Source organism: Sturnira hondurensis, unplaced genomic scaffold (assembly GCF_014824575.4).
Source record: "Sturnira hondurensis isolate 20B ecotype Veracruz unplaced genomic scaffold, ASM1482457v3 Scaffold0014384, whole genome shotgun sequence".
Taxonomy (NCBI): Eukaryota; Metazoa; Chordata; class Mammalia; order Chiroptera; family Phyllostomidae; genus Sturnira; species Sturnira hondurensis.
Genome location: NW_028087015.1, coordinates 38,517,220 through 38,544,141, shown reverse-complemented (window position 1 = coordinate 38,544,141; position 26,922 = coordinate 38,517,220). Strand labels below are relative to the sequence as shown.

The window sequence follows — 26,922 nt, the reverse complement described above, 5'->3', positions numbered from 1 at the left end:
AGTTTAGGGATGGGCTTTTGGAAATAAACATGGTATTAGTTATATCTAAAAATGGATGAAAGTGAATATGAGAAAGAAAGTTAGCAAAGGGGGTAAAAAACCAATTTCGCTGAGGTGATACTGTGTTTAAAGATGCTGGAAAAGAGAGATGCTGATGTAGAGGAATGTTAAAAGTTGGAAGTGAGAAATTAAGTTGAATCAGTGCTACATTAGAAAGGAAGACTAAGTGCTGCTGCTAGTTAGGAGATAACAACGGTTCTTGGGTGGCTAATTAGTTTTTAGAGGGGTTTAGCAACTTTTTAATATTGACACAACAGTATCACCCTTTAACTCTAGAATAGGGAAAACAAGGAAATAAAAAGAGGTACACATGGAAAATTAAAAAAAATTAAAGAAAAAAAAACTGCATAAAAATATAAAGGGTAGCAACAATTTCCTTAGGTGCCATAAATGTACCTCTCTCTCTGTAAGAGGCAATTGGCCCCAAATATCAAAGAATGACCGAGGCTGACTATTATTCCTCATTAATAGACATCAGGCAAATGGGAAGTAATGTTAGTCCTGTGTGCTTTAAGCAATACGTATCAATTATGACTTTTATAGTTTTATATAATTATTTATGTTTTGGCTAAGAATTTCAGATTTGTCGCTGATAAGTGTAATAAATATAAAATATTAAGAACTTAGGGAATTTTTAAAAAATATTTTTTAATTTATTTTTAGAGAGAGGGGAAGGGAAGTAGAAAGAGTGGGAGAGAAACATCAATGTGTGGTTGCCCCCCATGTATCCCCCATTGGGGACCTGGCCTGCAACCCAGGCATGTGTCCCGACTGGGAATCGAACTGGCGACCCTTTGCTTCACAGGCCTGTGCTCAATCCACTGAGGTACACCAGCCAGAGTAGGAATTTTTAATTACAAATATTAATAGCTTTCTAGCTCAGGCAAGATTAAGCACATTTTTATATAACAATTATAAATGATATTAAGAATGTACTACTAATCTTTTAAAAACAATTTTATAATAGTTAAAACAATTTCATTCTGAGAGAAAATTTTATAGAATTTATGAGATATCAAACAGTTTCTGGATAAGTGCAATTAGCTAAATATGTATTAGCCCCTGGGCTTTTTATTCCTGTTCAATATGACATCTAAAATTACATGCTATTGAAAGCTATGTGAAAGAGATGAGGCCTATGTCAACCTTAACAACATAATCAAGGCTACAACATCAAACAAAAAACAGATTTAAAAGTGAAGTAGTTCATTATTAGGCTAAGCAGAGCCAGAGACAAAAATGAGAAATGTGCTCAAAGTATTTTAAAATATATAATCAACTTAATGACCAATATATAAATCATCTTACCAGCTAGAGATTCCTCATATTTAAGAATGTGCTCAACTAGGTTATCAACAAGTTGAGTACAAGCTTTCTTCACAGGTTTATATGAGGAATCCTCTTCGGACTTCAACAACTACATATGTGTATATATAAAAAAAAAGATCCCAGTATAATTATTCATTCAACAACAATAATAATGCATTAAATGTGTTCATAAATAGTAAGCGTTTCAATTTATTAACAATTTAATACTAAATGCAAATTAACAAAAATAAAACAAATGTTTTAAAATAACTTCTAAACCAATAATTTACAAATACTGTCAAAAAATTGTAGCAAGAAGTACTTAAAGTGCTGTATGTAGGACCTGAGGTAGGATAGGAGAGAGAGAAGAAAGGCGACCTTCCTTTAAGAGTATCACTCAATGCTAGCTGAATTATTTTAAAGGATCAGAATTCCATTCCTCATTATTCCAAGTCCTTTAATATCTTAAAAATTTATTATGGTTTAATTACATATTTTTATGTAATTATGTCTGAATTACACCTTACATCTTGGACTTATAAAACATAAAGCCAGATTTCTTCTGTGTTATTCTTTGTCAAATTATCAAAAAACAATGTTAGGAAAGTTAGAAAAATAAAGAAATAAGGAAAAGATCAGTCTAACTGCAGCCAAACCATTCCCGAAACACCCCCTCCAAAACTCCAACCAATCCAATCTTTCATAATCATAGGCCAATGCAATGGCAAAGTCACCTGAGGCATATTTACTTTGTTAATAAAGATTAGCTAATACAATTCTGGGGATATTAAAGAAACTGAAATGTGCATTTAATTTCTGTGAAGAGTTTCTGCAGTGATGGAAATGTTCTGTATCTGTACTGTCCAATATGGGTGCCTTGAGCCAAATGCAACTACTTAACACTTGAAGTATGATTAGTATAACTTAGGAATTAAAATGAAATAAAAATGTAAATTAATTTAACTTAAAAAAAAGGTGACTAGCTGGAAAACATAAACTTTCACTACAAGATACACGGATGACTTAAATCAACTAACAGCAATCAGAATAACATAACACATACATTGCTTCCACCTCAAACTTAAAGAAGTAAATCAAAGCAGAAGTCTTCAATTTACTCAGTTTCAACTCAGAACAGCAAATTTTCTTTGTCCTGCTCTGTAACTTAATTCCTTAAGTAGCTATTAAAATCACATGCTGGCCTGGTCTTTTCCAGGCAGGAGCATAAACAATCCCTGCATTCCTGTTTCTCCTTTTTCTTTTCCAAGACATCAAATATACACAAAAGTATTAATAATAAATTTTGGTCATGACACACTATCAATACCGGTATGTGCCCTTTTATGTGCTTATAACAATACCAACTCAAGAACAGTATTTCCAGTAATTTATATTTACCAATGTGCTTCTCTTCTTATGCTATCTTCCCGTTTCTCTTTCAAGGTAACCACTATGAAGAATGTTATTCTCTCCTTTAAAACACAGTCTAAGCTATATACTGATTTATAGTCTCACCTCACTTTCAACTTTTTGAAAGGAGTCATACTGGATGTAGTCTTCTACATCTTCCTGCCTTTTTTCATTCAACGTTATGTCACCAACTGTAATCCAGGCTGTTGCATGTAACAATTTTATTTTCACCACTACGTCACAAGCATTGTGTGCCTATATAGTGATTCACTTATTCATTCTTTTGGAGATAGGTTAACGATAATTTTAGTAATATAATGAACACTCATTTATCTTCTGGCACACATATGCAAGAATGCTATTGAGTATAAATCTCATAGCAGAATTGCTGGGTCATAGGACATATGAATATTCAATTTTATGAAATGATGCTATTTTTAAAAACTGGTTGTAATATTTTCCCTACTAGTAGCACTTTTTAAGAGATACTACTTAATCCATCTCTTCTCCATCATCTGAATTCTTGATTTTTGCCAGTCAAGTAAGTGTAAAATGTGGTCTTGATTTGTATTTCCCCTATTACTAATGAGGCTGAACACCATATAGATCATATATCCTATTTCCGCCACAAAATGACTATTGGTGACTTTTATCCATTTTCCTACCAGGACTCTGGCCTTACATTGTTTTGTAGGTGAGGAGAGCTTTAAATCTTCTTACTAATGATCATTTTCCAATTACATGTACATATGTCAAGTATCTTTCCTCAGTTTGTTTACTTGTGTTTTCACTTTCTTTAAGATGTCTTTTGATTCCTACATGTTCTTCATATTAATGCAGTAAAATTTATCAATCTCTTTTTAAGGTTAATGGCTTTTGTGACTCAAAATTCAAAAATGTATTCAGATATTATTTTCTTCTAAAAGTTTTAAAGATTCTTTTTAAATGTACACAGTAAGAACTGTTGAGTTGGAGTAGAGATAAAAAAATTTGTTACAGATAAGCAACTGTCCCAGCCCCATTTGCTGAAAACCCTTTCCCCATCGACCTAGCGCCGGTTCCGTTTTACAGCAATTACACTCTATATGTATGGAAGATTACTCCTGAGCTCTCTACCCTCTTCCACTGGTCTGTTTAAGTACCACACAATCTTAAAATGAGCTTGGGAGTCTTTCCTCCTCTTGAATTTTGTAGAATAGTTCGAGAAGGAAGGTGTTAGCTCTTCTTTAATACCACACAATCTTAATTACCTTGTTAAAAAAATTAGTCCGGCTGCTTGGTAAGCCAAACAGCACTCCTGCACTTTTCAGAAGTAACAATTACTTTTAGGTCTTTGCTTTTCCATACACATTTTACAATCACCTTGACATATTTGGTGAATATTTTGTTTTTGATTTTGATGAGATGTCTTGTAACATTCTCCCATTTAGTGTAACTTTTGTACTTTGTCAGATATTAAGTTTCTAGAAGTTATAAAATGTCCGGTCCTGAAATGATTACTTATTTATTCTTTAATGTCAAATCACACACACAGTGATATTAAACCAGAGTATATAAATATGGTTATAAATATGTATAAACAGATCTTATTTTTGATGCATTTCAAAGTAAATTAGAGATCAATATACCACCCCTATTCCCTCTTGAGATAAAATGTACATGAAATGTCTAAATCTTCAGTGCACATTTGTTCAGTTTTATTAAATGCATTCACCATTATACCTAAGACTCCAACCAAAAAACAGTGGTTTCTTTAGCATATCTATCAGTATTATCTGGAGATACCATTTAAACATAGAATGATGGGCTCCACTGTCAGAGTTACTGATTACTGAAGTCTGGGGTAAAGCCTCAGAACTTGCCTAACGAATCGCAGGTAATGTTGGTAACTGTTGGAAGAACTGATAGACTATGACCATCAGAGCAAAGCTCCCTCCTAGTTCTCCCAAGTTGACCCCTGACCCCTGCAACTACTCTGACTTTCTCCAATGTAGACCAGTTGGCCTCTCCTGAACCTTCATGCAAATGGAACTGGACTATGGACTATTCTGTGCAAGGCTTTCTTTACTTTGCATAAATGTTCTTATTATTCACCTATGTTGCTGCAGATATCAAGTTTATTACTTTACGATGTGAAGCACTATTAAATGCTATGGATAAATCAGTTTCAGGTTTTTTTGTTTTTAAACCCATTCATAGGTTGATGGAAATGAAAAGTATGAAGAGGAACTCAAAAAAGCCCCCCCAACCCAGAATGGTCTTCTGGAGGGCAGATCCATTGTAATACAGGCTTCCCCCACTAAATGAGTGTTCTAGGAACCCATCTGTATCAGTGTACCAGCTGGCGTTGTTGTGAGAAAATGAGTTTTGCTTCAGTGAATTTTTCTGGAAGACTCTTTCAATATGTTTGTTTGCCCATTTCATGACGGGTGAGTTATAAGCAGACCTGCTCACACAGCGCTGAATATTCAGCAGTTTTTGTCCAAAAATGGCATGACCCCCATGCTCCACCCTCCCTATTCATCCGGTCTCACCCCAAGTGACTTTTTTTTGTTTCTCAGTCCTCAAAGGGAAACATTTTGCCAATGTGGAAGAGATGAAACAAAAAACAGCAGAAGCACTAAAAGGCAACAAAATCTACAGGCTTAAAAAATGTTTTGAGCAGTGGAAAAAAGTCTCGATAGGTGTATTGCATTAAATGAAGAGTACTTTGAATGTGACTGAGATTCAAACATGTAAGCATGAATACACAATTTTTAATAAATTCTGGTTTGGAGGGTTTCCCCTGGTACGACTATAAACTCAGGCAGGAGAAACCAAGCTGCTCCTTCCATCCTTTGCTTATAATTCACCTCAGCTAAATACATAATTTCATTACTGTACCTGAAGTTGTGTCCCGCAAAACATTACAAGAACACAATTCAGCCAGTTCTTTGCCACTTTATAACAAGGACTGCCCTTTCCCTGTTGTCCAATAGCATCTTCCTCATTTCCATCTGAGACCTCATCAGAATGGCCTTGACCACCTACAGTTCTACCAACATTCTGTATGATTATGTGTGCTCTCCAAGACAAAAGCTTTCTCTCTGGCTCTCCTCTTTTCCTTCTAAGATCTCACCAGAACTGCTTTTAAATGTATTTCCACAATAATATCAATTTTTTCTAGTATGTGCCTCAAAATCTTCCAGTCTCTACTGTTTACCCAATTCCAAAGTCACTTCCACACTTCTTTGTATTTGTTTCAGCAGCAACCCATTTCTTGGTATCCATTTCTGTCTTCGCTTACGCTGCTATAACAAATACCATATACTAGGTGTCTCAAAACAACATAAATTTATTTCTCATAGTTTTGGAGGTTGGAAAGTCCTACATCAAGGTGTTAGCACGGTTAGTTTCTGGAGAAGATACTCTTGCATCCAGGTTGCAGGTGGTTATGTTCTTATTGTGTCCTTGCATGGCTGACGGCAGAGAGATTATCTTTCCCATGTCTCTTCTTAGAAGAGCAGTAATTTGATTCATGAGAGTTTTACCTTCATGACCTAATTAACCCCCAAGGGTCCCATCTCCTAATACCATCACATTATTAGGTAGGCTTCAACATAGTCATTCTGAAGAGAAGCAAATATTCAATCCACAGCATTCTTTGAGGAATCCTCTTGATGAGGGGGTCCCACAGACTTCTGAAAATTCACACTGTTAATTACTGCCCCCAGCCCCAATCTTCCCTAAAAGGACCTAGAGCATTTTACTAGGTAAACTGTCCCGTAGGGAGAAGGAAATTATCAGACCTTTTAGGGATTACCGGGCACTAGCTCTGAAAGTAAACTAATTCCAGGAGACCCAAACCATCACTGTGCCCCACTAGAGCTGGGACTTAGAAAAATCAGGTGATCCAAAGGTCTGTTTCGCAGTGAGGCCATAGGTCCCAAACTCATCCTGTGGTTTTGTTCCCCAGTTCTAAAATACGTAATTGGAATAAATGTACTCCATTTATTGTACTCCATCGAAGACTTGAAGGATGCACCTGTGGCTTCACAGGGAGTTCCTTATGATCAATTCACAGAGGAAGAGAAGATGAGCCTGGTTTACAGAGGGTCCTGCACAACATGCAGATGCCTCTTAAAAGAGGACAGCTGCAGCAATTCTGCCACTTTCTGGGGCTTCCCTAAAGGACACTGGTGAAGGGCAATTCTTCCACTGGGCAGTACTCTGAGCAGTACATCTGGTTGTTTAATTTCCTTGGAGAAGTGATCAGATATGTAATTATAAGCCAATTCACGGGCTCTGGCCAATGATTTGACTAGATGGTCAGGGACTAATAAAGAACAATAATGGAAAGAGGCATGTGCATACATATGTCTGAATGGGTAAAAATGTGATGATACTCATTTTCCACTTGAATTCATGAAAAGGTGACTTTGGCAGAGGAGGATTTTAATAATCAACTGCAGAGAATGACCCATTCTGCGGATAACTTCCCTGAGGGTATCAGCCTCTTTCTCCAGCCACTCTTTCCATCACCCAATGGGCTCCTGAACAAACTACCGATGGTGGCAGGCATGGAAGTCATGCATGGGTGCAGCGAACTGGACTTCCATTTCATCAAGGCTGACCTGGCTACGGCCACTGCTCAGTGTCCCATCTGCCAGCAGCAGAGACAACATCAAGTCCCTGATATGAAACCATCCCTGGGTGATCAGTTAGCTACCTGCTGGCAGGTTGATCACATTAGACTGCTTCTGTCATAGAAGGAAAGCATTTTGTTCTTACTGGAATAGACACTTACTTATTCTGGAAACAGATCTGCCTTCCTTACAAGTAATGCTTCTGCCAAACTCTCCACCTATTATGTGTGTGTATGTATGTACGCATTCACACACAAACAAAAATTTTAGTCAGTGAATTCTTTTGGTGCATGTATGAATCTGAAGCTATTTCATGCAGTACTTGAAGTTTCCTTAGGAAACCACATTCCATAAATTGAGAATCAGTGATCTATAAGAAGCCAACCCATGATGAAAATAATAAAATTGAGAAATATCTGAAATTGGAAGGAATGAAATGTGTGTATGAGCTCATATAAAGATAGTAAATGTGCTAATTATTTCTGACTCAATTATAGTAACTCCAGTCCATTTTCCCTATCTTTCCTAGCTTCTCTTAAAACTTATGTATACATGTTGTTATAACCACTGAGGGGTTATGTCTCTTTCATGTGTATTTAAGTATTTTGAGCTTTCATTCTTATCTCATTATTGTTTCACAAAGCCACAATGCCACTAGTAAAGTAAACTGTTGGCAGAAAATAAAGTAGGAAAGTGTAGAACAGGGAGGAAAAGTTAAATGGGTAACTAAATAATAAAAGAAGACCAGAGAGACATGATATAAAGAATATAAAAGCACTGCTGAGAGACTACACATCTAGTTATCTCTTTTCCGCTTCTAACTTGCCAATAATACACAGGAATATTATCTTAGAGATTGTTTTCAGGAATACAATAACATTTCTGACAACTACACTTAATTCTTAATTGTTTATTGTAATTATCAGATAAAACATGGTTATACAGCCTTCTAGAAATTACAATTTGGAATGGCTGACATAGTAAAGATGGTTGTAAGAGTTTATAACATACTTATTTGATTTAGAGGGTACTGATATCAAATACACATGTAATAATCATGAAATGAAAGATGATTTATAAAGAGAGTCTAAGATGTTATAGATTGAATACCATAAGCAAACACCACGAAGGTGTCTGAAAATGCATCTTAAAAAATTTTTAAAAGCAACATACTGCTGCTACACACCACCAGAATGGATAAAATTAAAAAGACTGACAAGACCAAGTATTGATGAGGATGTGGAACAACAGAAACATTGCTGATGTAAGTGCAAATGATTCAGCCACTTTGGAAAATCAGTTCTGGCAGTTTCTCACTCACATCATGACCCAGCAATGGCACTCACAAGAATTTACACAAGAGATATAAAAACACCCATCTACACAACTTGCCCACAAATATTCATGGTAGCATTACTCATAACAGTCCAAACCAGAAACAACTCAAGAGTCCATAAATTTGTGAATTAATTATACTATTATTAGCACTTGGCAATAAAAAGGAATACAATATCAATACACCAGCAACATTCTCTTCTTAATTAGAAGTCAAACACAAAATACTATAAACTGTATAATTCCACTGAAATGAATTCCTCCAATATGATTACAGTGACAAAAAGTAGACCAGTGGCTTCCTAGGATTAGGGGATGAGAAGCATAAGGAAGGTTTTAAAGGTGATACATTCTATTACATCTTGATTGTGCTGTAGGTTCCATCTTTGTATATAATTATTAAAATTAATCAAACTGTGTATCTTCTGCATGTAAATTAGGCCTCAATAAACAACCGGTTTTTAAAAATTTTATTTATTTATCTTTAGAGAGGAAGGGAAGGAGAGAAAGAGAGAAACATCAATGTGTGGTTGCCTCTCGTGAGTCCTCTGCTGGGAACTGGCCTGCAACCCAGGCACGTGCCCTGACTGGGAATCGAACCGCGATTATGTGGTTCGCAGGCCCGTGCTCAATCCACTGAGCTATACCAGCCAGGGCAAACAACTGTTTTATTAAACGCTGTTTTATTACTAAAAGTACTGCTAAAAATTTTAAAATAAACAGAAACAAATGGACTTTAATAGAGTAAATTGTTGACATAATCAAATAAAGTTATTTCAAGATAGACTTCTAATGGTGTATCTTTAGTGAGCTATAGATTAAAAAATGCAAAAAATCTTAAGCTGTATCCAGAAATCTTATTCTTTTTAAAAACTGTCAAAGATTTTATTATTTATTTTTATAGAGAGGGAAAGGGAAGGAGAGAGAGAAACGTCAATGTGTGGTTGCCTCTTGCATGCCCCCTACTGGGGACCTAGGCTGCAACCCAGGCATGTGCCCTCACTGGGAATTGAACTGGCAACCTTTTGGTTTGCAGGCCTGCACTCAATCCTCTGAGCTGCACCAGCCAGGGACAGAAACCTTACTCTTAATACAGTAGGGCAAAGCAAATAAATATTATGTTGATCTTCTTGGAAACCAAAATCTTTAGCTTAAAAGAAAGAATAAAATCAAAGAAAAATCTCATGATCTTAAATTTGAATTAAAAACATCAATATAAATTCTTGATTTGTTTTTCTCTTTCTAAGAAATACATATTTTTAAAAGGCCCAAAGCTAAGATACCCCTTAGCAGCAAATATCCACAGCACTGAGGTTATTCCCAATGAAGGGATTTAGGGCTTATGGAAAAGAATGAATGACTTCAGGTTTGGTGCATATAAGGTACAAGATGTGTATGAGGCATTTTGTAGAAGCAGAAGTTATTCAGGTTACAAAAAAGGTTGTATCAAAAGGATACATGACCAACTTGAAGGGACTAACAATGGACAAAGATAGGAAAATCTGAGCCTCAAAAATAATTATGATTACAATAAATTAAAATATATAAAAAACACAAAAATCTGTTAGTTCATATTGATATTTAAAAAATAGGAAACTGATCAGTCATCTTTGCAGGATAACAAAAAAGCTCATTATTCTGAAAACTGCTAAGTAATGGAAAGGACTCAAGCATTTCCCCTGTCTTTCCTGTATGAACTGTATTTCTCAGTAATAAATAATTAATCAGAACAAAATTCCGCTTTTAAAAAGAGTCCCAGCTAAGTAATATGAAACAAATAAATTAGAAAAAAATCAGTATTTTGCACCTTCTAATGGAAATAATTAATCTAGGTAATGATCATTTAAAACCAACCTGGAAAGACTATAATATTTGCATCAGGTTGACAACACCTAAACTCAGAGATTACTGACAATGGGACAACCAAATATTATGTGCCTGTGATGTGATGCAGTAATACTCAGAAATCACCTATGAAGTGTGTCCTTGCGCCTTACTCTAAAAACTGAACTTCAATTATTACTAAGCCTCCAGATGTAAGAAGTTACAGGAAAAAATGGTGGACAGAGGAACAACTTAAATGACACCCGAAGGAAAAGATCTATGAAATCCAGAATATGGGTAGTTCTACAGAAAAGCATGTAGTGGTATGAAATAGGGAGATGTGAGGGGTTGACTATAACAGATTATGAGACTTACCAAAACAACTGCAAACCAACTATAAAAATATATTTTTGAGACAATCAGGGAAATGTAAAGAGTGACTAGGTATTAGATATTAGGGAATAATTTATTAATATTTATTATGATATAGATAACAATGATATTATTTTTTGAAGTAATTTCTATTAGAGACAGATACTAGTGTAGTGTGTTCATGAGTGAAATGATACAAAGTACAAGAACTGTTTTAAAAGTATTACAGCAAAAAAAAATTAAAAGATGGGAGAGGGATAAAGATAAAAGAAGACTGAACAAATTGCTGATAATTTCTGAAGCTGGATGATAGGTACTTCTATGTGAAAACTTCCAAATAAAATTTATAGAAAAAGGAACATTTCTATTTATGAAATTTTAAAAGAACATGAAATGTGGTTTAAATCTGCACTACTATAGGAAATTTTACATGTTTTAGAATATGCCAAATTATGCAAAGTTATATTTAGTGCAATCTGTACATCTATTTATACATCTCATGTCTATCACTTAGATTAAAGGAACAAGAAAAAATAATTATCTGGAAGGGAAGACAGAATTTCAATTACTGATTTAGAAAACTTACTCATTATAATTAGTTAACAGATGAAATAGGGGTATTAACCAAAACATTCAGTCTAATGTATTGAAATAAAGTATCCTTACCAAAAAGCAAATACTTAAAAAATAACTGAAGAAGTTCTATTATATCACAGTCTACAAAGAACTTCTATTAAATTTCACATTATCTGTTACCAGGAATCAAAACAATACTCACGTTTTGAAGGAGTTGCTCAAACCAGTCATATCCAGTATCTCTGCATGCTGCAACCTATAGAAAAAATACGGTAAAACCATCAAAATTAGAAACTTATTTATTCTGAATAAAATATACTTTTGTTATGGTTTAGCCTTAATTATACAAATGCCTCATCAATGCCCTCAATTAAAAAATTTATTTTTAAAGTATTATTTTCAGTAAGCCAGTAATTGAGTAATGTTTAAGAATTTTATTTTCAAAATACTTTAGAATACATTAAATAATTAGTATAATGTAGAGATATTAAATGCGGTATTACACTTCAAATAATAACTTGAATCACACATTCTCAGACATCTGTAAATTCTAAAACAAAAAAGTGTTTGCTTTATATTTTCCTTCTAAATAACAAACTTAAAGACACCAGTGAAAGAGAAATAATCATGTAATTGATAATATAAAATTTTTCATGCTCAAAATATAAAAAGCATCATGATGTTAAAAATTTATAGCTTATTTGCAGAATTAAACATAATGAAACTAATCTTAATTTGTGTGTCCTAAAAAAGGTCAGAATTATTATTTTTTAAGTTTCTCTCTTTTTTAAAAAAAGATTTTATTTATCTTTAGAGGGGAAGGGAAGAAAAGAGGGGAAGGAAAGTAGAGAGGAGAGAAACACCAATGTGTGGTTGCCTCACGTGTGCCCCCTGCTGGGAACTGGCCTGCAACCCAGGCACGTGCCCTGACTGGGAATGGAACCATTACCCTTTGGTTTGCAGGCCCATCCATGCTCAACCCACTGAGCTACACCAGCCAGGGATAGGTAGGAATTATTATCTCATTTTAGGCTGCCATCCTTGGGCTTACTGTATCTACTCATCACCCACTTCTTTCCCTCCGAGGTTTCAAATCATTAGAGGAATATGAAGAATTTCAATATTGGTGCTTAAATCAATGAATGCCAAAAAATGGGGCTATGTAGAAACACCAACCTCACCTTACTTGCATCCCTTGAGTATCTCCAGAAACATAAAATAAGAGAAGTAGTATGAAATGTCAAGGTTAATCAAATGTCTCATTACTGCCCCTCCTTCATAAAATGGGGTAGACCACTAGTTTGGGACCCACAGGGACCACTCCCTTGTTGCATCCTTCTTACCACGTCAGTGATATTTAAAATTTTCCTTGTCATTGCTTCTTTGTCATTGTGTGGAGTTGGAGTAAACCAGAGTTTTTGGAATGTTTCATTTACTAATTTCTAGAAGGAAAAAAATCAAACTAAGTATTTATAACAAACATGACAGTTCTCAACCTCAAATTCTTATTAAAGCCTAACAGAAGGCTATAAGTAACTTATCGAAACAACTACTGAGAATTTTTGGTGTGAATTTTTCAGTTTTTAAAAAATTACCAAATCACCAATTTCTTAAAATTACAATTACTTTTTATTTGGTAAATATTTTATATGGGTGACACTATGCCTGGCCTAGAACTTCTGCTTAATATATACTTATTTTTGATCAAACTAAAAAACACTTTTACTATTTTTGCAGAAGTTACTTAGAAAAACACAAATATTCAGACAATCATATAACATGTAAATTCACTAGTAAACTGAGGATTAAAGTTTCAACAAACTACTAATTTAGAAAACCAAGTATACACCATGTGCAAATCAAAATAACTTTAATTTGATAATAAATTTCCTATATATAATGCAATCCCTGCAATAAAAATAAATATTATAAGTGCTGAATTTGTCGGAAAAAATCAGATATTATTAATTAATACAAGATCTAGAAATAAATATGCATCAAAGTAGGTCTTTTCTTGAATTTATAATCTAAAAATATTGATTCACTTGTAAATTTTTATATACAGGGATGTGCAAAAGTTAGATTTACAATTGTATGTGAAATGCAGTTTATTCTAGTGTTATTTACTAATTATTGCATTATTTTCCATACAAACGTAAACCTACTTTTATCAACCCCTATATATTTAAATCAACAAAATCTAGATATAATAAACATCTGATTTAAAACACTAATGAAAAAAGAATTTTAAAGTAGTCAATGTTTTATCTTACCTTAATGCCCTCTTCATCATTAACTCTGCGAATCATTTTTACACACATTTCTGTAATTTTTGGAAATGTTGGTTGTTCAATACAGATGTCTCTCAGAATCTTTATTACTCTTTTCCTGACACTGATACCAGTATCCTAAGAACAGAAAGATACTTTTAAATGTCAAAAAATATCAGTATGTCTAGGTGTATGAAATTTGATAAAATTAAATTAGAAAATACTAACAAGCAGTATAGTCACTATATATTAACATGATAAGCATGGTCTATATATTTCTTCTTTATATGCTTTCTTACTGATGTTACTATAAATACAGGTTATTTTATCATCTTGTCATTGTTTTAAAATACAATATTCAATACATGAAAAAACACTAAATAGCACTGAACACAATACTAGAGTATAAACTTGCTAAAATTAAATGGGGTAACTGACGTGAAGCTTTTAGAATAGTGCCTGGCATTCAAACAGCATATGAAACACTCTAACAAAAATGTCTAACCTAAGTCTAATCAAACCGTTGTTACTATCTTATGGTTTATAGAAAATATAAGAAACAAAATAATTAATTAAATAAAACAATGAGTAATAATAAAACCAACCTGGTCAATGTCAGAGAAAGTGTGTAAAAACAGTTAGACAATACTCTAACTTTTATTTTGTTTTTAAAAAGATTTTATTTACATATTTTTAGACAGAGGGGAAGGATGGGAGGGAGAGAAACAGCAATGTGTGGTTGCCTCTCCTGTACCCCACACTGGGGATCTGGCCTGCAACCCAGGCAAGTGCACTGACTGGGAACCAGTGCTCAAACCAGCGACCCTTTGGTTCACAGGCCAGCGCTCAACCCACTGAGCCAGGGCAGAATATCCTACATTTTAAAACATGACCAGCAAAAGCAAGATCTTGATTAGATTGGAAAAAAGCTGAAAGAGAAATTTTTGTGAAATTTTGAGAAAACTGAAGAATTTGAATATGAACTGATTATTAGATATTTTGGTTGAATGAGATATTGGGTGAGGGCAGTACTCTTGTTTTTTAGAGACTTCAGCTGAAATATGTAAGAGAAGCAACAAAATGTTTTAATTTAAACTAAGTTAGCAAAAAATATAGATGACATATGTTGGTGGATACATGGGTATTCACTATACTATTTCTACCTTTACAAATTTTCATAATTATAAGAGTTTTTAAAATAAATAAAAACCATTAAACACTGATTGTACAAATTTATTTTCATTATACAGTTTAGCAATTGTGAAAATACTGTATGATATACTGCTAGGGCATATGCTATCAGAGTTAATTAGCTTTGAGAATCCTGTTGATTATACCCCTTATTCTTGAAAAGATTGAAGCAATAAAAAGAGAAAAAAAAACTTCCATTCTTTCCTTAAATTCTTTGTTTCAAACAAGACTTTACGTTAGTTGAAGCTGAAGTTATCCATAACTCTCAATTACAGTTTTCTGATTACCAGTCTAAAGGTAATAAACTCCTGTGTCTAATACATCTCTGTGAGTTACAGAAGTCAAAATGCCTGCAGTGGGTGGTGTGTAGATTCCAGAGTTATCTAGTAATGCCAATGTTCCCTTTTATGTTCCAGGAAAATGCTTCAGGCCAGAGAAATCCATGACATACAAGAAAATTAAGTATCTTATAGAACAGTATTTCTTAATTTTGCAAATGTCTTTCTTCAGATACAAATGACTTTCTGGTTTAACTTGCTTGTTGTAATTCAGCTCTAAGAAATCATGCAGATACACATAAAGAATTCAAAAATATTATTAGATATCCAAGTTCTATAATTAGCTCTTGCTGAAATAATTTGTTTATACTTAACTATGCCATGTAGTTCCTACTGTTTACTCATTATAAACTGACATAGTCAAAAGCAAATACTGACTAAAAAAGGAATCCAAATTTCACCAACGACTTATTTTACAGTATTGAGCAGTCCTTTTTTAAAATTCTCACTCAAGGATACACTTAGAAAGAGGAAGAGGAGGGAAAAGAAACACTGACTGGTTGTCTACTGTTAATGCCTCAACTGGGGATGGAACTCCCAACCCAGGTATGTGGCCTGACTGGGAATTGAACCCACAACCTTTTGGTGTACAGATAACGTTCCAACCTGGCCAGAGCAAAGTGTGTCCTTCTTTAAAAAGCTGCTATAGTTCACAGATTAGGAAATATAAATATAAATGTATAGTTTACAGATTGTACTAGGAAAACAAAATTATATTTATGAATCATAATAAAAACAAAAAAACAAACAAACCAATATTCTTTCAATCAGCATATCGTAATACTGCTCAGCAAGCTGAGGTCGGCAAAGGACAAATCGACCTAGTAATTCTACTGCTGCTTCTCGGACACTAGTGGAGTTATCCATTAATCGCCCGTGGACTCCACGCTGCATATCAAGCTAAAGAAAAATAAAGAAGATACAATTGACACTTAGAGCTAATATTTTAATTTGAATAGAAAGCTCAAAAAAGAATCATCTGTGCTCCTCTTTACCCTGGCGAGGATACTGGGGTCTACAGCAACCACCTCAGATAAACACTTCATGGCTTTTGTTCGAACGGCAATTGCATTTTCACCAAGAACTCGAAGGATCTGCCAAGCAAACATTGACATATTCATAAATTTTAGAACACATAATTTCAAATAAAATACAGCATGCAAACAAGCAAAAGAATAAAAATAAATATATTTACCTCCCTTTAAGTTTTTTATAAGTGAGTTAAATACCTACTGTCAACATAGAAACAAATGCTACTTTCATGATCTTTATCTTTTCTCAATAATGAAACATCGTGTACTACCAAGTATCCAGCATTAGCAAAGTCAGTATTACTGTATAAGGAATTCTGGTCCAGTTTACCTGTGTCAAATAAATATCAAAGCTCTGGGCAAACGGCCTCATAGAGGCCAAGTATCGAACAATCAAACAAGCATCATCATAGTCCACAGTATCAGAGTTCATCCTGCAACAAGAAGTCATTAAATTTTTATTTATTTATTTTGTAAAGTAGGTAAATAGATTTCAAAGAGAGAACTAAGAGAGTAAAGATGTTTTTTCTCTGGATCTTACTTTAACGTGCTGAACTGAGAAGGTGTGGTTTTGATAATGCTTCTAAGAAACTTTTTCCGGTTTTCAGCTCGATGCATGATTTGACCAGTCGTCTCAACTTCCTTTGCGTGATGTGTTCCATCAGATGATTCCTCATCTTTTTGTGATTTCATTGCTTTTTCTGTTTCCAGAGTTGTGTCACGAAACCACTGGGCTATATAGAATTTACGAGAAAACTAAAAAGAAATTAAGACAAGACATGAGTTTGATAAAATTAGTACATAATCAGGAATACAAATATTAAGGTTTATTTTAAAACGACTTCCATCAGCTAAAACCAGATTTTAAGGAAAGTGGAATGTTTAGAATATCTAAATGATAAGAACCATTATTTTACTTTGTCCCAATAAAATAATATCAAAAGATAATTTGATAAACACAACCATATAAAATCTAAGATACTACTGTAGATGATTTAATTAAGGACAGTATCGCATCAGTAAAATTAGACACCTAATGGGTCAACTAGAAGAGTTTAGAACAAATGGATGAAACGCTGAAGGTAGAAGTCTCTAGTTATTCTCCAAATCTCAACTTCAAGAAATACACAGCAATTATTATTGAAATATTTTAATGCTGAGTCATACTTAAAATTTGTTCATTTCAATAATGATTGAAAACCTTCAGCAGTTGGCTAAATAGCTTAGTTATCTCCAATCTCTTTAGACTGTATACACCCCATTATTTAAAAAAAAAATAATGGTGTGGGGATTGCCTGAGGCAGTAGGGGATGCTGTGTGGAGAGGGGCAAAGGGGGAAAAATTGGGACAACTGTAAGAGCATAATCAAGAAAATACAATTAAAAAACTAAAAAGTATCCCAACATATGCATACTGTTTCCTAATATGCACACTGTTTTCTAAAATTTATAAAGTTTATAAATTTTACATACGAGCCCTGTAACTCAGTTGGTTAGCATGCTGTCCAGACACACCAAGGCTAAGAGTTTGATCCCTGACCAGGACATATACAAGAATCAACCAACAAATGCATAAATAAGTGAAACAAAGAACTGATGTTTCTCTCTCTCACCACCGCCTTCCTCCCTAAAATCAATCAATAAAAATAAATTTTTAAATTTACATAGGAACTCATTACACTGATATTTTTTTAAATAAATATTTTATTTATTTATCTTTAGAGGGGAAGGGAAGGAGAGAGGGAGAGAAATATCAATGTATGGTTGCCTCTGCCGAGGACACACAATGTATCGTGTGTCCCCTGCCGGGAACTGGCCTGCAATCCAGGCATGTGCCCTGACTGGGAATCGAACCACCATCCTCTGATTCGCAGGCCTGTGCTCAATCCACTGAGCTACACCAGCCAGGGCCCATTACACTGATATTTTTGATGCTTACTATACCATACATAAAGACAGATTTAAAAATCATATTTAAAATAAATACACATCTAAAATTCTAATAGTTCCTTTTTATATGCTAACACATTACCTCTTGTACCACCTGGGCCAGGTTCCCTGCAAGGACCAATGATCTAGCCTAGTTTTAAAGATAACCCGTGGAAAGATTTACAAATGTTTCTCATGTTACACAACTTTGGCATACTGTAATATCTGTACCAGAATTTCATAAAGACCTATCAATCAATACCATTCTTTTCTGTTTGGATTATCAACTATTCTGTTTCAAAAACTGATATTCCAAAAAATCTTCCTCTTCATCATACAATTTTCTATCAGACCCAATTTGAATAAACATGTGATATTTCAAAAAAACACCACAAAACAAAACCCCCAAACACAAAAACAAAACCCCAAACAACAACAAAAAACAAAACAAAACCCAAAACAAAAAAATCGTACCACTAGTGAAGGATCAGTCTCAGTGTTTTCATCTAAGTAGTCAAGCAATGCTTTCTGCAATTGTTGGATTTCATCCTCTCCTCCAGAAACCTATAAAAATAAGCCAAGTAAGAACAAAATAAAATTATTAATATACTTTAATAAATTCTTTAGTTGTAACCACAAATCTGAGGAAAATTAACAAAGGATAAAAATGAAAATATAAGTATAGCAACTAAATGAAGTAACTGAAAAATACAATTTTTGAAAAATATATTGATAGCTGAGGCTGTCCTTTATTTCTATGAACTACGTGCTATCTTTTCGTTCAGGGAGCTCATAAGTACCTGACCAAAATGATCAGAATGGAGTTTTTATTCTTCAGAGGTAGAAAGGTCCTGGCACTATTGTTCTGTTTGGGACAAGACAACTCCAAACTTTTAATCTAGCAAATGGAAATGGTTATTATCTGTATTATTATGTGTTATGGGTTTCTTTGGGATATTATTTAAAAACCATCTGGAAGAGAAAATTTTTATCTGTAATTAATATAAAAATAGTACTTTAGTTCACACAGGATATTAAATATACAGTGGTTGGTTGAACTATATATTTAGGTCCTGTCAAGAATACAGAGAAGAAATTAACTGTGAGTTGACATTCACGTCTCCAGCTTAAACTGTTGATTTGGCCAAGTGCAATGGCAAATACATGGTTTAAAACATATACGAGCAGAAAAAACAAGGGTAAGAATAACTCATGTTTTAGAAGAACGGTAAAATGAATACATTCAGAAATTCATCATAGCACTGTGAACCAGTACACTGTAAACTTTCAAAAGCAATCTGGATGTATGTCAAGAGCTATAAAAATATGAATGACTCCTGCTCTCTAGTTTTATAGTGTACTATCTACCTGGCCATGTGACAAATAATAGGTCCCAGGTCCACTCTAAGAAATACTGAAAGTCACCTAAGTACCTAGACCTTGGTTTCTAAACTACCATTTTCTAATTAAAGGGACCAATAGTACTTGGAGAAACGGCTGATTCCACGGCTGTGCCACAAAGTAAGAAAATCCTCAAAGGAAGATACGAATGTATCAAAAAGATACAAAAGCCAATTTAAAGGTGTTCTCACTGGTCAAATCCTAGACAATTTGAGCATTAAAATAATGATAGCAACAAATTATAACCTATTAAAAAGGAACAACAGTATTGTACTAATAGTAATGTCTTGGTTTTGACAATTATACTGTGGATATTTAAGTGAAAGTTCTTGTTTTTAAAAAATATACATCAAGTAATGATTCTCAAACTTCAGCATTCATTAGAAACACAAGAAAAATATGTTAAACCAAAGATTGCTGGACTCTACCCCTACAGTTTCAGAATCAGTAGGTCGAAAAAGAGTCGTAAGAATTTGCATTTTAACAAGTTCCTAGTTGAGAGTAATGTTGGTGCTACCTGTTTAAGGAATCATACCTACATATACACATAAAGGTATATTTTGAAAAAGAAACATAAAGCAAGTATGTTAACAAGTAAGAAATTTCGGTAAAAAGTTTATGGAATCTCTCTGAACTGATCTTAAAACTTTTCTGGTTAACTTTAAAATTATTTTGAAATATAAAGTATAGTGAAAAAATCAGAGGTATTTTTAATGGCCAGCATAGACAAAGTCATGAACAATTTTTAAAAAGTAGAAAAAATAAAAACGGTTGTATGTGGTCAGATTAGAGATTTACCTACCAATATTCTTTTCTTTTTTAAAGATTTTATTTATTTATCTTCAGAGGGAAAGGGAAGGAGAGAAGGAGAGAAATATCAATGTATGGTTGCCTCTCGTGTGCCCCATCCTGGGAACTGGCCTGCACCCCAGGCATGTGCCCTGACTGGGAATCGAACTGCGATCGCCTGGTTCGCAGGCCAGTGCTCAATCCACTGAGCTACACCAGCCAGGGCAGATTTACCTACCAATTTTCTTAAGTAACATGGTATTACTACCACCTCATCCATATTTAAAAAAGGGTAAGTGCTGCAAGAAACCACCTTTTTTTTGCCCGCAAACATGAAAGTTCTCCTATGTAATAAAATCAAAATAAGTCCTTGCCCTGTCTGGTGTGGCTTAGTTGACTGAGCACCAGCCTCTGAACTGAAAAGCTGCCAGTTCACTTCCCCAGTCAAGGCAAATGCCTGGGTTGCAGACCAGGTTCCTGGTTAGGGGCATGCAAGAGGAAACCAATTGATACTTCTCTCCCACACCAATGCTTCTCTCCCTTTCCCTCTCTCTAAAAATAAATAAATAAAATCTTTAGTATGAAAAAGAAATCAAAAGAAATCATTCAAAGGTACAAAACAATTTGAGTGTGAAAAACTCAGTATCACAGTAAACTAAAGATTTAAATGAAACATGTTAACCCAAAAGGAAAATAGCATCATATACTTGTAACAAGAGTCTGTAAAAAGAAAGCAAACTAAAGATTTATGTAAATCATTTAAATGTTCATGGTAGACATATTTCACCCTAAGTGTCGACTTTCTCTACTAGTAGGGCTTCTGAAAAGCCCACTTTTAGAAGTAGATTGTGAACCTACAAAATGGCATGCAAAATGACATACCTAAAGAAAGTACTTAAATATTATTTATCTCCATAATTTTAATCCTTTATCTCAATACCTGTTTTAAAATTCTCTCTATAGACCCTTGATCCATTTTGCTTGTGACTGCATCTTTTCTCAATCGCGCAGCAACAGTTCCAAGGTAATCAAGAGATGCCACTCTTAAAGCCATTTCTGTTGACTTGTTACTGAATTGATGAACCTATACATCAAAATAAAGCAAATTTTGGTATAATTTAATCAGTTTATAACTATATTTTCTATAACAATTTAGTATATAAATTCAAAATCTATGCCATATCATCTGAAATAGAAAAATTTTCTTGTGATATTGTTCTACAATGTAATTGACTAGTGAGTTTCTGCATTCTGAACATTTTCACAAAAAAATTATTATAGCTTAAACCTAAGAACATAGTCACTTTCTTTAAATAAAGGCTCAGCTGTGAGGGACTTCCACCAAGATGGAGGAATAGGTGGAAACACTGTGCCTTCTCCCACAATCAAGTTTGAACACAACAAAAGTTTGGAGAACAAAGACACCAAAGGACAGATAAATGAATTATACGGAAGTCCGACAACAATGAACCGTTCAACGGACGGTAAGAGGGGCGGAGCCAGCAGCGGAGCAGGGTCGGGCAGGAAAGATCCCCCGACTTAGGCGCGCAGGCAGCCCGGACCCAGTCAGGGTGCAGGGCAGACTGACCGCGGTCGCACATCAGCGCACAGTGAGACGGACCACGCAGGCCCCAGAGGGCGAACCCAGAGGTGGAGGGCTGATGGTGGTGGCACACTCGAGTGCAGTGGGACAAAACGCGTGGGCCCCAGTGACGGTGGCAGCTGCGGCGGGAGGCGGCAGATGGGACGTCATTGCTCCTCTTTGACCCCGTCCCCACATACAGTGTCACAACCCAGCCACTGAGTTGCCCTGCTCTGGTGAAAACCTAGGGTTCTGATCCTGCTACATAACAGGCACAAACAGCCCAAAAGATGGCGCAAGAAGAACTCAAAGTCCCAGAGCCGATAACTCTAAGCGACCGAGAGATTGCCAGCCTCTCAGAAGCACAATTCAGGACACTATTTATCAGGATGCTCACAGGACTGGTTCATTATAATCACAAATTAGAGGAACATATGAAGGCTAAACTAATTGAAATGAAGGGAGATGTCCAGGAAACCACTAGTGATGGAAACGAAACTGGGACTCAAATCAATGGAATGGACCAGAAGGAAGAATGAAACATCCAACCAGAAAGGAATGAAGAAATGAGAATTCAAAAAAATGAGGAGAGGCTTAGGAACCTCCAGGACATCTTTAAACGTTCCAACATCCGGATTATAGGGATACCAGAAGGGGGAAAGAAACAACCACGGGTGGAAAGCGTATTTGAGCAAATAATAAAGGAGAACTTCCCCAGTCTGGCAAAGGAAATAGGCTTCCAGGAAATCCAGGAAGCTCAGAGAGTCCCAAAGAAGTTGGACCCAAGAAGGAACACACCAAGGCACATCATAATTACATTAGCCAAGATTAAAATGAAGGAGAGAATCCTAGAAGCAGCAAGAGATAAGGGGACAGTCACCTACAAAGGAGTACCCATCAGACTGTCAGCAGATTTCTCAAAAGAGACCTTACAGGCAAGAAGGGGCTGCAAAGAAGTATTCCAAGTCATGAAATCCAAAGACCTACAGCCAAGATTGCTTTATCCAGCAAAGCTTTCATTTAGAATGGAAGGACAGATAAAGTGCTTCTCAGATAAGGTCAAGTTCAAGGAGTTGATCATCACCAAGCCCTTATTATATGAAATGCTAAAGGGACTTATATAAGAAAAAGAAGATGAAAAATATGAACAGTGAAAGGACAGCAAACTCACAGTTATTAACAACCACACCTAAAACAAAAGCAAACCAAGAGGAAAGCTAGATCAGGAGTGGAACCATAGAAATGAAGAACACATGGAGGTGTTCTTCACTCTTTAAAAATACCTCCATTAGCAACAGGGGAGTGGGAGGAGGAGAAGGGGGGAGAAGGTACAGAAAATAGCATAGACAATAGGTAGAAAACAGATAGGGGGGAGGGCAAGGATAGTAGGGGAAATATAGAATCTAAAGAACTTGAGACACGTGGTTATAAACTAAGGGGGGGAGAATGGAGGGGGAGGGAGTGTGCGGATGGAGGGGAATGAAGGGGGGAATAGAACAACTGTAATGGTATAATCAATAAAAAAAAAGGCTCAGCTGTTAATTCGTAAAAAATGGGATTTCTTAGGCTGGACTTCTGATGCCTATAAAACATTACTTTGGTTGTAGAAAACTATTATTTTCCAGTTCACAGAAAATAAAGTCCCAAGAGCTTTGTAAAAATGTGTATTGCATAAGTCCAAAAATAGTGTAAAAACAACAACAAAAAAATCAGTTTTTTTTTGCATTTCCCTACTGTGTTACATGAGGACTAAAAAGTGTCATGTCTTTCAAAATACTCTAAAAAATTACAGTCATGTCAATCAGTTTCATGCTTTGAAATGAATTAGCTACAATAACTTATGACTCAGTGTTGAGATGCTTTTAACTAATAATATAAAAATTTCAAACAAACAAAACAAAAAACACCCCCCAAAATAAAAAACAAAACAGAACAACAACAAAAAAACCCAACTGATTCTGAGGCTCTATTATTTTATGTAATGAAATGAAAGCACCAAAGTCACAACATTTTGGTTTTCTACAAGGTACTGACAATATTGTGTACAATTATGCACATGCAAAAATAGAGATGCAATGGTCATATTTCCTTACACATTTTTAAAGAATTCATCATCTGTGAATCAGAGTACATCCTCATTATGTTGTCTTCTAGTAATCTAATAATCTTTAAATGCTATACTCTTACCAACAGTCTCCCTAACAAACTAAGGAGTAGTTCAGCAGCTGGCCATTCAGGCTTATTGACTGTTGAAAGAAGATCTTGAACAAAATTTTCAAATAGGGGTCTGTAATCTTCTTCACCTTGTTTACTACCACATCTGTTCAAAGATAAATAATAAAAAGGCTGTCAATTTAGGTGACTTATTGACCAATATGACTGAAATTTTGCTGAGTTTTCTCTTCTATATACCTAATAACAAAGTATTAGGAGAGTACATAAAAACATGGTTTAAAATAAATTATTTCTCAAACTTCATCGCCCCCTGGCCCCCCCACTATAGGGAATTAATTTATTAACATTGCTTTCTGGTAAGAATAACACATTTTGGAAAATGACCACTGTTTTTCTATGACATTACCATACATTTTTATGGAGGCTAAGTAGCCTCGTTCTACAATTTTCCTATTCAATTAGCATGCCCCAAAATTTACAAAAAAAAAAAAAAAAAAAAAAGTACAGAATTCCAATCTAGTACTTTAACTTTTGGAGTCCAACATATAAGCAAGTTCACAAAATTTTAGATTTTTAATATTCCAAGTACCTCATTTTAAAGATTAAGAAAAATCAAGAGCCAGAAAGATATAAACAAGGTTCAGATTATGGTAGAAAATTGGATTCATTTTTTACTTAAAATAAACTATTCTCTACACTGGGCAAAATAAAAATTAGATAAGATTACAACACTTACTTTTTAAGGAAGATGGAAAGAAAGTTTTGAGCTGTTCGCATGGCCGTTTCATAAGAGTTGGTAATGACAACATCTTGGTCAACCTAGATTGAGAAAAATAAATTTATACAGAGATAAGAAATAACCAACAAATAAAATAGCAAAAGTTGCTAATGTTATGTTATTACTGAATACAGGTAATGTATTTATTTTTTAAATTATAGTTTATTGTTTATACTATTATAGTTGTCTCAATTGCCACCCTACTTCCTCACGCAATCCCCACACTGTTGTCCATGTCCACAGGTCATGCATGTATGTTCTTTGGTTACTCTATTCCCTATTTTGTACTTTACATCCCCATGACTATTCTGTAATTACCAGTTTGTACTTCTTAATCCGTTTTCATCCATGTCCCTGACCCCTCTCCCACCTGGCAACCATCAAAACATTCTCTGTATCATTCTGTTTCTGTTCTGCTCGTTTATATTTTTAGATTCAGTTATTGATAGATATGTATTTACTGCCACTTTATTGTTCATATTTTTAACCTTCTTCTTCTTAAAGAAGACCTTTTAACATTATCATGTAGTATTGGTTTGGTGATAATGAACTCCTTTAGCTTTTTCTTATCTGGGAAGCTCTTTATCTGTCCTTCCATTCTAAATGATGGCTTTGCTAGGTAGAGTAATCTTGGTTGTAGATCCTTGCTTTTCATCACATTGAATATTTCTTACCAATCCCTTCTCGCTTGCAAAGTTTCTTTTGAGAAATCAGCTGACAATCTTATGGGAGCTCCCTTGGAGGTAACTGTTTTTTACTGTTTAAAAAGACTTTATTTATTTATTTTTAGACAGAGGGGAATGTAGGGAGGAAGAAAAGTATCACTGTGTGGTGCTTCTGAGTCATACCAGACGGGCCACTAACTGCTTTTCTCTTGCTGCCTTTAAGATTCTCTCTTTGTATAAACCTTTGCCATCTTAATCATGATGTGTATTGGTGTGAACCTCTTTGCATCTATCTTGTTTGGGACTTTCTGTGCCTCCTGGACTTGTATGTCTATTTCTTTCACCAAGTTAGGGAAGTTTTCTGTCATTATTTTTTTCATATAGGTTTCTAATTTCTTGCTCTCTCCTCCTCCCTGTACCCCTATGACACAAATGTTGGTATATTTGGAGTTTTTCCAGAGGTTCCTTACACTTCTGGGAAAAATCTTTTTGAATTTTTTCTTCTTGCTGTTCTAATTGGTTGTTTTTTGCTTCCTTATATTCCAAATTGCTGATTTGATTCTCAGCGTCATCCACTCTACTACTGATTCCCTGTAAATTGTTCTTTATTTCAGTTAATGTATCCTTTGTTTCTGACTGGGTCTTTTATATGCTGTTGAGGTTCTTGCTAAGTTCTCTGACCATCCTCATAACCAGTGTTTTGAAGTCTGCATCTAGGAGGTTGTTTGTCTCCATTTGATTTAGTTCTTCCTCTGGAGTTTTGTTCTGTTTTGGGGTTTTTTCCCCTCTTTTCATTTGGCCCTCTTTGTCTCCTCACTTTGACAGCTTCCCTGTGTTTGTGTGTATGTATTAGGTAGGGCTGCTATGTCTCCCAGGCTTGGTAGAGTGTCCTAGTATAGTAGGTGTCCTGAATATTCCAGTGGCACAGCCTCCCCCATAACTGAAGCTGGGTACTCAAAGTGCTCCCGCTGTATGGGCTATGTACACCTTCCTCTTGTATTTGAGCCTTGATTGCTGTTGCCATGTTCGAGGTCAGCCACCACCTGTTTTTTCCAGAGTCACACAGCATAAGCTACAAAGCAATATGCAGATGGCCGATACTTGTGCTGGGCTTAGAGGTGCCCAGGAGAGGCCCAGCTGTGAACCATGGCCAGCTGCTGCTAGTGCCTGGCCTGGGGCAACTCAGTGAGAGGTATGGGGCTCACTGAAGCCAGCTGCTGCTTGTTTGAGAGAATTTAGGAAAATCTGAAGCATGAGTAAAGAC

The 26,922-nt window shown here is 35.0% G+C and overlaps 1 protein-coding gene across 4 annotated transcripts in view; it reads right to left on the bottom strand.

Moving 5' to 3' along the window:
* NIPBL (NIPBL cohesin loading factor) overlaps nt 1-26,922 on the bottom strand; it is a 182,376-nt gene that overhangs the window by 23,061 nt on the left and 132,393 nt on the right. For all 4 annotated transcript variants that reach the window (XM_037063192.1, XM_037063190.1, XM_037063194.1 and 1 more), the window contains 12 exons: nt 24,952-25,034; nt 24,228-24,360; nt 21,399-21,542; nt 18,743-18,832; nt 16,882-17,096; nt 16,672-16,774; nt 16,305-16,403; nt 16,063-16,209; nt 13,784-13,918; nt 12,854-12,952; nt 11,713-11,766; nt 1,369-1,477 (listed from right to left, as the gene is read on the bottom strand). In XM_037063192.1, the coding sequence (XP_036919087.1) occupies nt 1,369-1,477; nt 11,713-11,766; nt 12,854-12,952; nt 13,784-13,918; nt 16,063-16,209; nt 16,305-16,403; nt 16,672-16,774; nt 16,882-17,096; nt 18,743-18,832; nt 21,399-21,542; nt 24,228-24,360; nt 24,952-25,034 (1,411 nt within the window). The remainder of the gene's footprint in view (nt 1-1,368; nt 1,478-11,712; nt 11,767-12,853; nt 12,953-13,783; nt 13,919-16,062; nt 16,210-16,304; nt 16,404-16,671; nt 16,775-16,881; nt 17,097-18,742; nt 18,833-21,398; nt 21,543-24,227; nt 24,361-24,951; nt 25,035-26,922) is intronic.